We start from the raw sequence: 12,981 nt of genomic DNA, 5'->3' as shown, positions 1-12,981 counted from the left end.
CAGGCCTTCCTTTAGTAGTAGATCAGTGATCTAAACTGCTTTGTACAGTTAATTTCCCAGAGACCAAAAGGAGAATGGAGTCCGTGAATATTTTGCTGATTAGAACATGAGCAGGAGTCCTGAACACTCAAATAGATCCCTTAAGTCCTGATGCAAAAAGAATTCATCTTTTGACACAAATATCAGATACTCGAAAAACTTAGAATAATGAATGTAATATGAGTGACTGAAAATGTTTTCTAGGTAAGGTTAAGGTTTAGTGGGGGGGTTTTTTTCTTAGTATTTTACATTTTAGTCTTAAAGAAATGGTACCTCAAGGCTGCCTCCTCATTTCCCTTTGAATAAATCATCCTCATTTTCACAATCAGCTACTTTCTTGGTGCAGAGCTGGGGGTGTGCAGGTTGGTAGGTGTTTTAAATATACTTTAGTTGCTTCTGTCTTTCATTTGTCAAGTATTTACTGCATACCTACTCCAACCAGGCATTGGACTAGATGCTGGGAAGACCAGGAAGAAGGAAACAGACATGGTTCCTGCCTCGTGGAATTTACTGTATAGTACAGAGAGAGGTACTAATGTCACCTCCTAAATGGACAGAAAATTGCCCTGAGGAAGTGGTATTTGAGCAGAGATCTGTGTAAGGGGAGACAGAACAGTCCAGGCCAAGGGAACATCCAAAGCAAAGGCCCCCCTTTTGTGGTGGGGCTGAGTGGGAAAGCATCACACATCCAAAGAATTAAAGAGAATGCGAGTGGCTGAAGCCTGAGGTCCGTGAGGCTGGACAGGCATTGGCCCTGCATGCTGGGCCCATGGTCACAGTAAGGAGTTTAGCCTTTGTCCCAAGAGCAGCAGGGCACCCCTGAAAGGGCGGGACTCCTTAACGAAACTCAAGGCTCTGTTAGCAATGAAGAAGGGGGAAATGGTTATCAGGCACATAAACAGCAGTGCCTACAGAAACACCCCAAACATGGCCTATTCGAAACAGAACTATTTCCCTATCCCCAAACCCTGCAAAAAGTGTGCTTTACTGTTTCTCATCTCAGTGAATGGCCTCACCACTCCTCCAGTAGCTCAAGCCAAAATCTAGACTTCATCCATGATACTTCCCTTGTCTTCGGCCCTTTACCCCTCACATCTAATCCATGGCCAAGTCCTGTCCATTCCACCTCTTAAACATCTGAACTCATTCACTTCTCCATCTCCGCCGTCAAACTTATGTAGTCATCTCTTGCCAAACCACCGCAGTGGTTTCCCAAATACTCTGTTGGCCCTACAATCTGTTCTCCAAACAAAGTGGCCTTTTCTTTCCTTTTTTTTTTTTTGTATATATATTTTGATTGAAGTATAGTCAGTTTACAATGTTGTGTTAATTTCTGGTGTACAGCACAATGCTTCAGTCATACATGAACATACATATATTCATTTTCATATTTTTTCATTATAGGTTACTACAAGATATTGAATATAGTTCCCTGTGCTATACAGTATAAAGTTGTTGTTTATCTATTTTATATATATTAGCTAGTATCTGCAAATCTCAAACTCCCAATTTATCCCTTCCCATCCCTTTTCCCCTTGGTAACCATAAGTTTGTTTTTCATGACTGTGAGTCTATTTCTGTTTTGTAAATAAGCCCATTTGTCTTTTTTTTTTATAGATTCCACATATAAATGATATCATATGGTATTTTTCTTTCTCTTTCTGGCTTATTTGACTTAGAATGACAATCTCCAGTTCGTTCCATGTTGCTGCAAATGGCATTTTATTACTTTTTATGGCTGAGTAGTATTCCATTGTATAAATATACAACTTCTTTATCCAGTCATCTGTCGATGGACATTTAGGTTGTTTCCATGTCTTGGCTATTGTAAATAGTGCTGCTATGAACATTGGGGTGCATGCAAAGTGTTCTTTTCAAGATATAAATCCAATCATGTTATTCCTCTGCCTAAAGTCCAGGGATCCAGGATAAATCTTGCTGAGCCCTTGTCAGTCATGGCAGACTCATGCCACTTGCCTTTGATTGGTTTCCTTGTGGGCAGAGACCCAGTAACTAGTTTCTGGTTGTTGAAACATGAGCATTGCTTCTGGGGAGCTTCTGGGAAAGGTATTCTTGCTCTTTGAAGAGAACCTTGGAACTAAAGGATCCTTTTGCTTTTGCTAGACACTGTCCCATTGGGGTGTGTCTGGAATGGCAGCAGCCTGAAAGTGCAATGGCAGGGACTGGAGGGAAAGCCACGTCTGAGGTCCGGAGTGCCACCCCTGGAACTTGCCCCACTGCTGGAGAGAAATCCCCCTGCTATGATAGCCTGTTTGAGTTGGGTTTTCTCACATGCACAGCCACAAGGATCTGACAAGTGTCTGAAGCATCCAGTGCCAAAAGAGCAGTTGCATAAATGTACCTGAAGCTCCGTGGAGAGATCTGAGCTGGAGAAATGTATGTGAGTCCCTGGTGAAGCTTAGGGAAGGGATGAGATTGCCAAGGAGGAGAGTAGAGAGTGAGATCAGAAAAAACTTTAGGAGAGGATGAGGAGACTGCCAAGAAGGCTGGGAGGGATTGGGTCAGAGAGGTGCCAAGGGAGACCACCTGTGGCCAGGAGAAAGGATTTCCTCCTACTCTTTTCTTTATACCGACTGAGACTAATAATATTAAGGACATCACAACATTCCTAAGTGTATTCAAACTGGACAAAAGGAAGTGGCTCAGGAATGTTTTCAGCTAGAGGAGGAAGCTGGATTTCAGAACCAACCCTGGGGATTAGGAGTGTTTGGCTGCCTGCCATTTAAAAGGAGGTCGTTTTACCAGATGTTCAAAGGCAACCAAAAACTGAACAAACAACCTGATTAGAGAATATTTCTCCTCTTCTGAGTGTAAGATACTGAGTTAGGTGGAGACTGAGGGGCATCCCAAGAGGAGGCACCGTTGTATAAAAAAAAAAAAAAAGCTTGGAGGTGTGAAAGCCAAGGGCAGCCGTCACAGAACGAGACTGGAAAGAAACGTGAGAAATGAGATGGGAATATGGGAATGAGGCCAGCATAGGGTGTGTCTTGTAAATCAGGGAGGTTAGATTTTATTCAGTCTGAAACTGCTCCCGTGTTTGACTTTTGAGCAGTAAAGAGTTGGATTTGGTAACGGTGTTCTAGATCAAAACGAGAGTTTGTGAGATAAAAACTGAATAAATTAAAAAAAAAATCAGAGGACCAGGAGCTACGTTATCATGGGACAGATTCTCAAACTTCAATGAGTACCAGAATCACCAGAGGAACTTGTGACAAATATAAATTTCTGGTACTCACTGCCCCCGGATTCGGATTGTGTATGTCTAGTCTGATAAGTACACTTTAAAAAAAAGCCCTTCTGGCAGCGCGCCAAAGGATGTCTTGTTGGGATGAGAGCTGGGACAAGGCATGACTTAGGAGAGCGCCTATCCTCTGTATCCATTCGCTCCTCCATTCTTTGACACAGGAAACAGGCGTTTCTCAATGTTACATCAAGTGTTCTTCCAGGTTCTCCCAACCTGACAGCGGCCCCAGCTACTCCCATTGCGGGCCGGCAGGACCCGGGTGCGCCCGACGTGGCGGTCTCGGGCCTCCTGGAGCCGCCAGGGACGGAGGAACGAGCGCGGGCGGGGACCGGGGCGGTGAGGCGGCGGCGGCGGCTTACCGTCAGGCTCCTCTCTCGGGACTCCAGTCCTGCGCCAGGCCCCGCCCTGACCCAAGCTAGGAAAGCCGCAGTCACAGCCTTTCTGAATGGCAGCGGCGGTCACGCACAAATCTGTGGGCGGGTCTCCATGGTGACTGACGGACGCCCTGCCCAATTATGTCCAGGTGCTTGTTTCCGACCCATCCCTCCCCCGGGGCCGAGACCTCTGTGACTGACAGTTCGCCCCGGCGCTGTTACGTAAGGGGAGGGTCAAGTGCTGCCCCACCCAAGCAAAGCCGTCTTGATTGGCAGGGCCTAGTGCTGCCGTTCCAACCGCCCCCGGAAGAACGTCCTTGACGGACAGGTATGGGAACCACTCGGCGCAGCGAAGTTGGACGGAAGCGGCAGGGCCCAGGGGCGGGGGCCGGGGGGGCGGAGCCGAGGCTGAGAGCAGGCCGGGCGGGGCGGGGAGTAGGCAGGGGCCGGGTTGGCGCTGCGGCCAGAGATGCTGTGGGGCCGCGACTGCGCTCGGCAGCCGGGAACACTGCATTGAAAACACCAAGGTGAGGTGCACTGCCAGGCCGGTGGTAGGTACTTGAGGGCCTTGGAGTCCTCAAACCAGGTCCCCGGCGTCGCCGGGCCCGGCATTTGTCTGCCTTACCGTGGGCTCTCGACTCCGCAGTGACGGCGGCCTCGCTGGGACATGGGGGTGGAGCCGGGCACCTGTCCGCGGTTGCAGGCACCTGCTGTGCTGGCCGCCGGGAGGTCCAGGGCCTGGCACCGGGAGGCTGTCCGGGAGCTGGGCTGGGCCGGCCAGAGGAGGGGAGGCGGGCCCGCCCTCCCCGGCCCGGTCCTCACGCCCGACTCCGTCCCCGCTCCCAGGTTGAGGCGGGTGTCCGAGGCCCTCAGCCCCCACCGGACGGTCTCTCGGGGCCAGGGCCGGCGTCGAGCTAGCTGTGAGGCCGGGACTTGGCCTCTGCCTTGTACTCACCTCGAGACAGGTTTTTCCAGATTCTCTTCATGCGCAGAGATGGGTTTCCGCCCCCGGGCGAGGGTGCCCATCCCGAGTGTCCCCAGAGAGCCGGGGCCGAGGCTGCTTTCATCTTTTTCCTTGGGCCCAGCTTGGTCGCCTCTTAACATAGAATTTAAGGCTGTTCAGGGTGATATGCCTGTTTAAGGACTATGGTACATAGAAGGAAAGAACCGCCCGTCTTTCAAGTTTTGGCTTACGACAGGTGCGACTCGTTCGTGCGGGGCCAGGATACTGACTTCTCAGCTGTGTGGTATAAAGAAAGGCAATCATGTCTTGTTTGTATGGCTAAACCAGCAGAAATTCTAAAATTGTTTCGGAATGACTAGGACGTGTCCCGTGTCTTCTAACATCCATGTCACTCCTGTTGGAAAATGTTATACTCTGCCTGGGTAGAGTAGACATCTGTTATATGGTGTAGTTACTTCTGAAAAGTGTGCTACAATTTCTCCGGGGGATTATGTTGCTGGAAACAGGCAACGGTAGATAATACGGCCTTCTTAAAGACAGGGGAAACTGGGGATTTTATTTGATTCTTAAAGACAAAGTCATAGAATCATTATGTGTTAGACTAGGAAGGCACCTTACTGATCCACCCCAGTAAATTTACACGGTGGTGAGCACTGTATCCCGAGGGGATAGGGTCCTCTGTTAAATCAGTTCTATCCTAGATGACAGTCGAGTGCTGCACGTTACTCTGGATCTGAAAACGTGTTTCATTTGCACCAAACAGGAGTATATCCCACCCCCCGCTTACATTTTTGATGTCCCAACCATTTTTACCTGTATCATAGTCGCCTTTAAAGGCAGATTTGCAAAGAGCTCTCAGGAATAAGTTGCTACTTATCAGATGTAAGTCATCAGGTAAGTGGAAGAACCAGAATCCTCATCCCTTTAATTATTGGGTGGCATTGTATCTTGGAAAGCAAAGCAGCAGTAATGGGCGCTGGCAGGGTATGGGATCCACCTGTGGATGTCAGAGGCTCGTTGGCAAATTGCTGCTGATTAGGGACATTTGGTACATGCTTCTCTAATGATTTGCTTCTTAAGAATTTTGTAAAATGTTGCTTAAGTTTTGACCCTTCACCTTCAGCCTTTTGATTGGTGCAAGTAGGAATTTAGAGGAGCTCGGCTTTAAACATGACCGAGCCTGGGGGAAGTCACCAGAGCAGACAAGCTGCTGTTCTTAAAGCTCCGCTAGCTGCTTGTCCTTTGCCTTGTCCTTTGTATTTTTAGTAAGTGACCCACTGATTTTGGGACCTTTGAGACACGCTTTCTTATCCACTTCATGAAGCTTTGGTGGAAGATCTGTGTTTGTGAAATGTCTGTTTGCACTCCTCTGTTGCATTCGTACATATTGCTTGGCAATTCCTTAAAGGCCTAATCCTGCTGTTTCCACACTTGAAGCAGCTGAAAAAGGTCGTTTCTTGTGGATGGTCCCAACAGGACCCATTAGCCCTTTCTCATCTGCTGTATCTTCGGCTACCAGTTTTGCTGGAGCGAATCATTCTGTACTTGAGACAACTCATGTAAGACACTCTTAAATTAGCCCCTTGGATCTTTAATTCCCATATCCCTGGGAACAGTGAGAGACCCTTTGTGCATGAGGGCACAGTGCATTCTGAACCCAGCTTTCCCAGCAGCCAGATGCCTAGATATTATGCTAATAGCAACAGTTATAGTCCATATCTTCTGCACTTCTGGCACCAGAGCTGAACTGTGTCACTGAATATTCTGAATCCTGGCCAAGGACTCAGTACACAGATTCCTGTCGGCATTTAAAGATGGGAAAGAAACTGGAATCAGAAGAGGGAGGGAGTATAGAAGGAAACTGTTTCTGAAGATTTTTTTCCTCTAGGTTTTTATAACCATATATTATATAACGTTATACTGTATTTCTGTTTAGAGGTTCATGTTTAGTTCTTAGCTATTTCAGATGTCGTAACCATTGGTGTTGGTATGTTTCTCTGTTTTCCCATCTCATTTTAAGGTAAAGTGAATTCTGTGGACGAAAGAGGTTGATGACACAGACCACAGAATTTCTTTGTTTGGAGGACACGTTATGAACCCTTTCTGGAGCATGTCTACAAGCTCTGTGCGCAAAGTAGGTATAGTTGATAAGTTCAGTGGGGAAACCCATTTGTGTCAGAATAGAAGCCAAAAAATTCATACCGGGGTTGCCTATAGTCTTAACAAATTGTCTTGTTTTTCTAGTTTACGTTTTACTTTTGAGATATAATTATTTTGTTGACTAAAGTCAGTTTCTGAGGCTGAAATTGCATCTCAAGTAGAAATCATTCTGCTAATCACAATTCTGTTTTGACTTAAGTTATATTTACACATGATGAAATTTGTGACACATTATTGTAGTAATTTTTCTACAAACTGCAAGATTCCATGGTTAGAAAAGTCTTGGAAAAGGCCAGTCCAAAACGGTCAGGTCAGACTTGAGAGAGCTGGTTAAATTTTTCTAAATAAAATACCTGTTTTATTTAGAAAAATAATCATTATAGGAAAACTTAAAATACAAAAAGAAAATGAATATAACCTGTAATTCTACCTATAAGAGAACACCACTATTAATCAACTTTTTTCTGTATACCGTACTGTGTACATTTTTAATACAGCTATTTTTAAATAAATTTTTTTAATTTTGGGGGGAAGGCAATTAGGTTTTTATGTATTTAATGGAGGTGCTGGGAATTGAACCCAGGGCCTTGTGCATGCTAAGCAAGTGCTCGACCACTGAGTTATACGCACCCCTTATACAGCTAATTAAACGGCATTTGTACCTGAGCCAAGAAAGTGCCGTGAGATGGTAATTTAGTCTCTGACTCATTTAGACCTTTGTCTTTGATGAAGGATGACAGTTTTCTGGTGATGGTCCACATGTGGAAACATATCCATTAGGGACAAGATCAAAATCAGACCCATGCAAGTGAGAGAATAGCTTCATTCTTAGTTTCTGACCAAAGTGATGACATCAGGTAGTGACTGAGTTCGGTCATCTACCCTATTTTGAGCTACTTAGCACCTGACCTCTAAGTGCCAGGGGTTTTTTCTAGTCTTGCACAGTTGCCTAATTGCTCAGTAACCCCTTGCCCTCTTTCTGGGACCGCCAGGAGAAACCATTTCTTTCTGTTTCATGTAAATCCTGTAAATATTGGCTTTATTGTCATGGATGAATTTTCTAATGGTTTAGTCTTGGATCAGCTTTGTTCTGCTCTTTAGAATGGCCTGCCTACTTAAAGCACTTTCAGGTCATGTTGATCATGGTGCTAGAATGTCCTTAGAAAGAGTAATTCCAGCTTTTCAGTCAAGGACCAAGAGCACATCACACGTAGTGTTGTGATTTAAGAATCATCCTAACAAATGTTCTCACCACTTCCACCTCGAATAGCGATCTGATGGTGAAGAGAAGACATTAACAGGGGACGTGAAAACCAGTCCTCCACGCACTGCTCCAAAGAAACAGCTGCCTTCCATTCCCAAAAATGCTTTGCCCATAACTAAGCCTACATCTCCTGCCCCAGCGACACAGTCAACAAATGGCACTCACGCTTCCTACGGACCTTTCTACCTGGAATACTCTCTTCTTGCAGAATTGTGAGTTCTAAACTATTTGGTTCCATTTTGAATGACCCTTGAAAGGTAAAGAATTAAATTTATTCTGATGGACTCAGTAGTACACAGCAGCCATTTACCCGTAAAGCGCAAACCCGTCCCCCTCCGGCGTTGGCCTTCGTGTGCACAGGACGATGGAAGCGGTTGCTGGTAGTATCACCTTTCTTAACCAAGGCCTCAGTGGTGTTACATAAACGCCCTCTTCTACAAGTGATGGTTCTTACTCAGAGCTTGGGTAAATAAGATTTAAAGGCAATGTGTGCTTTAATTTTCCATGTCTGTTTTGGAGAGCAAGAAGAGAAAGAAACTAAGATTTACTAAGCAACCACAGTAGGTCAGAAACTTAGTTTTGGTCTCTCTTTATATGAGGTGAGGGTTCGCCTCCCGAAGAGGTGGTTGTAGAGGGCAGACAGTGGGATGGTGATGATTGTTCCTCCTTGGGTCAGACCCAACCAGAGGCATCCTGACAGACTGAGGAGATGGTCCCTGGAGGAGACGGTCCCCGTAGGCAAAGGTCGGGAAGCCAGACTTTTGGAGTCAACAGCTGAAGGAATGGGGACCATGGACTTGGAGAAGAGAAAGCCTAGAAAGTACTTGTTAAAGCTGTCTTCATATGTTTGAAGGTCTGTCATTAGAAAAGGAATTTGACTTTTCCTGTGTGGCCCCCAGAGGCAGACAGGCAATTCTAGGGAAGTTATAAAGATTTGGGCTTCATGTCAAGAAGAACCTGACTAGTCACAGAAGTCAAAACTTAGAGTAAAGTTGCACTTATCAATAGAGTGTGAGGAGATGGGCACTTCTGCAGAGTCTGCTAGTGATGACCCAGCTCCTGGCCACCAAAGGGGCTCAAATAGTGAGTAAGTGCAGATGGCATTTGATTTGATAATTTGTTACAAGGACAGAAAGTTTGGAGAATTCTTAACTTCAGTCATTTAAAAATTCCTTTGTACATGAAGTTATTTTAAAAGCACCCTCAAGCCCTCCATCACTGCACTAATGCTGCCACGTTGGAGGGTCTGAGGCCCCAGTGTAAATGGCTGGGTGTGAACCAGTAGCAGCCGTCCCTTCGGCTTTATAATGGAGGCCTGTGTCTGGCCAGGCAGAGTTGGACAGCCTTCCACTGTGACATTAAATCTGCTGTCTGTATTGGGATACAAAATTGCCTTTCTGGCAAACCTCACTGCAGTAGTTACATCTGCCAACCATGCTGCTGTTGACATGCTGAATTTTAATGACTTAAAAATGGAATAACTACTTTAAAATGATTTTAAAACTAAGTGTGGTAGCAAACAGGTAATAAATAAAAGCAACCGACGCAGGTCCAATAAGCTACTTCTCCGAAGACTGAGGACTGGCAGGTTCATGTGCTTTAAGGCCCTCAGTGAACACTGTTCTTTTTAAGGTCCAGTCACAGCCTTCCTTATCAAGGGTCATAGCCCGGTTGCAAGGGACGGAGCAGAATGGCTGTCAGGTGACAGGTCCCAGGAGGGCCAGTGCAGCCTGCGTGTCAGTGTGCTCGTCTTCCCTTGTGTCCGCACCACCGTTTTCCCACACCAGGGCCCACAGAGTTCAGGTGTCTGAGTTGGGGGCAAATTCAGGAGTGTGAGCGCCTCACGCGGATGCCTGCCTTCACCCAGAACACTGCTACGTGGACTGGTGTTCAGACTTGAAATGACACCCACGTGAGGGTAGTTCCATCGAATTCTGATGTCTTAATTACCTAAAATTGTATTTTAAAATGGCTTTTGAATGTGGGTGGGTGAGATCTATTGTCCATAGTCACAAAGGCAGTAATTTGATACACAGTCTCATTGACCTAAAATTTAACGTCCAGCATTACCTACAGGTTGGTTTCCAAGATGGTGTGTTTTAGGGAAGCTGATTTCTGGGCGGAAAACTTGATTCTTTGTGTATCCCTGTTTGGTTTTAATGTCTTAATGTGGGGCCCGCTTTTGGCCATATTTCTCTGTGAGCAAATGCTCAGAAGCCAGTAAACGGGCAGCTGTCAGGGCCAGGTGACAGGTTGTGATGGCTCGGTCTGTTTGGTTAGGGCATCAGCTGCCCCTCGAGGGACTCCTCGCAAAAAATGAACGTGGGTGGTTTGGTCTATATGTGTCATTTCCATCCATCAAATCTCACTGTTTTGCTTCTGTTTTAGTACCTTGGTTGTGAAACAGAAGTTACCAGGTGTCTATGTGCAGCCATCTTATCGATCTGCATTAAGTAAGAAGGATTCACTTAATTTATAGCACATTTGGTTCCTCTGACACAAACATAGCCATTAACGGTGTATATTTTTTCCTACAGTGTGGTTTGGAGTAATATTCATACGGCACGGACTGTATCAAGATGGTGTATTTAAGTTTACAGTTTACATCCCTGATAACTACCCAGATGGTGACTGCCCTGTAAGTAGGGGGCATAGCCTGGCTTCATTTCTTGGTCAGCGAGGAGGGCTTAACAGGCTTTAAAGATTTCTTGCTTCTTTTCCTGACCTAATGCGTTTATGATTTCAGTTTCCCAGAATCTCTTACCTACTCAGCAGCCTGTCACGGGGGTTTTTATGCCTTGTTGCGTCTCTGGCTGTGCTGGCCTCTGCCCTTAGCTTTACCGGCTTCTCCGCTCGGCACGCGCGCTGAGGCTCAGTGCAGCACTTACTGTGTGAGCGGTGACTGTGCCGTGGCAGGGGAGAGTGACTTTCCCCCGCTTCGCTGCAAAACTTAGTTTTACAGGAAGACACTGAAAATAGTTAAAGTGTCCTCTTGAGGCAGCTCTTTGACTTTTAAGCAACGTAACGGCCTTGTCCTGAAGCCCCTTTTGCAGCTCTCTGTGTGGGTCTGACAAGCTCTATTGCTGCCATTAATGGATGTGTCTCTCTTTAAATCCAGCGCTTGGTGTTTGATATTCCGGTCTTTCACCCGCTCGTGGATCCCACCTCAGGTGAACTGGATGTAAAGAGAGCATTTGCAAAATGGAGGTTAGTAAATAAATGTTTCCTCTGGTGACATAAGCCAGCAAGAGGAAGCCTCAGTAACCCTGTCATGTTTCCCTTTAGGCGGAACCATAACCATATTTGGCAGGTCCTGATGTACGCAAGGAGGGTGTTCTACAAGATTGATACAGCAAGCCCCCTAAACCCAGAGGCTGCAGTTCTGTATGTTACTTTGCTTTGTTGTTTAAGAAGAATTTGAAGATAGTGAAGTAGATCACATTGGTAACTTTTTGATTTAAACTTTTACAACAGGTACGAGAAAGATGTTCAGCTGTTTAAAAGTAAAGTGGTTGACAGTGTTAAGGTGTGCACTGCTCATTTATTTGACCAGCCTAAAATAGATGACCCGTATGCAATTAGGTGAGTGCTGATTATCCAGAGAAACTGCACTTTGCGGCACTGTGCTTCCATTCTCCAGCTGGCCTTAGAATGGGGATTTAAAGGGAGAGTGTGTAATCTGTTAGCCACAACCTTTCTAATTCGGTTATAACTTGACTTCTGCTTTACGTGGACTGACACGTTGTGCCAATAGCAAGCCTAGAGACTTTGGTTTCCTAATGTCACACGTTCAAATATCAGGACTCCTTTCCAGCTGGCAGTTTTAGCTGGAGCCCCTTTTAAACTCCCTTACCCCATCAGCGTACAGATTGGTGGAAGGAGGGAGATGAACAGTGTGTGAGCGATCAGTATGCACGACGGGTTCGTTGGGCACTGTGATACGAATCGGGGAAGAGGGGCAGAGGAGTACTGAGAAGTTAAGGAGCTGGTGATTTAGCTCTTTGGCAGCACTGATGCTGCTGGTGGGGCAGCGCAGTGTAGTGGTCAGGAGCTTGGGTGGTCTGCAGTTAGACTGGGTGGCTTTTCCTGACGGGCTTTGGTGACCCAGAGTGGTTACTTTCACTGTGGCTCACAGGACTCCAGGGGTGCTGGGAGCAAACCCACGTAAAGTGCTCTGTGAGGGACGGTTATATGAGAAAATCAGAGAATGTCTAAAACTTACATATTGACGACTGACTAAAAACTGTTCCCTGTTAAGTTTTGTTAGGGGAACTGGCTTAAAAATGTAAAAATGGACATTAAACAGATTTAGTGAGCAGTTTGTTAATGTTTTTCTCTTCCTTAAGCTTTTCTCCGTGGAATCCTTCTGTACATGATGAAGCCAGAGAGAAGATGCTGACTCAGAAAGTAAGTAGATGACCATTTTGGAAGCAGTTAACTCGTTTGCTTTCTAAAATGTCTTCATCGGCGACTGCTCAGTACATACAGATAACTTTTGGGGAAACCAATCTGTACAGTGCTGACATCTCCTCATCGGTTATTTTTTTAATGTCTGTTTTTCATTGTGCCTAGAAGAAGCCTGAAGAACAGCACAATAAAAGTGTTCACGTTGCTGGCCTGTCCTGGGTAAAGCCTGGCTCGGTACAACCTTTCAGTAAAGAAGAGAAAACAGTAGCAACTTAAGAGCCGGTGACTCTGGTGCACTGTGCACTTTCCTGCTGGACTCGGGCTGGTGACAGCTGACCGATGGCAAAGGACTGCCTGCAGAGTAAAACAGTGTGAACGGTGACTGATGTCGGTGTCGTCCGTGAGTGCTTGGGTTCGAGCCGCGAGTTTTGGAAACCTCTTTACGTGATGCGTTACTTCTGTCAGAAGTACTTTAGGGCGGTTATCTAGTTCAGTGCTCCAAGTTACT

General features: G+C 46.0%; 2 protein-coding genes across 4 annotated transcripts in view; one reads left to right on the top strand and one right to left on the bottom strand.

Moving 5' to 3' along the window:
* The first annotated feature begins 3,900 nt into the window (after positions 1–3,900).
* AKTIP (AKT interacting protein) lies at positions 3,901–12,855 on the top strand. Of its 3 annotated transcripts, none has more exons than XM_072967375.1 (10): positions 3,901–4,006; positions 6,663–6,776; positions 8,073–8,278; positions 10,455–10,519; positions 10,604–10,704; positions 11,185–11,273; positions 11,352–11,450; positions 11,541–11,648; positions 12,413–12,473; positions 12,639–12,855. In XM_072967375.1, the coding sequence occupies exons 2-10, from the start codon at positions 6,735–6,737 to the stop codon at positions 12,747–12,749; spliced, it is 882 nt and encodes a 293-aa protein (XP_072823476.1). In that variant the 5' UTR covers positions 3,901–4,006; positions 6,663–6,734; the 3' UTR covers positions 12,750–12,855. The 3 variants fall into 3 exon arrangements, with proteins under 3 accessions (XP_072823476.1, XP_006207909.1, XP_006207906.1); XM_006207847.4 differs by lacking the exon at positions 3,901–4,006 and adding an exon at positions 4,075–4,205 and having other exon boundaries at positions 12,642–12,855; XM_006207844.4 differs by lacking the exon at positions 3,901–4,006 and adding an exon at positions 4,075–4,205.
* RBL2 (RB transcriptional corepressor like 2) overlaps positions 4,797–12,981 on the bottom strand; it is a 51,125-nt gene continuing 42,940 nt past the window's right edge. Inside the window, exon 23 of the mRNA XM_072967374.1 lies at positions 4,797–5,639. The gene's annotated coding sequence lies outside the window, so the exon portion shown is untranslated. The remainder of the gene's footprint in view (positions 5,640–12,981) is intronic.

The sequence above is a fragment of the Vicugna pacos genome, chromosome 9 (assembly GCF_048564905.1).
Source record: "Vicugna pacos chromosome 9, VicPac4, whole genome shotgun sequence".
Lineage (NCBI taxonomy): Eukaryota > Metazoa > Chordata > Mammalia > Artiodactyla > Camelidae > Vicugna > Vicugna pacos.
Note: the sequence above shows the minus strand (reverse complement) of the source record. Positions and strands in the feature narration are given on the sequence as shown.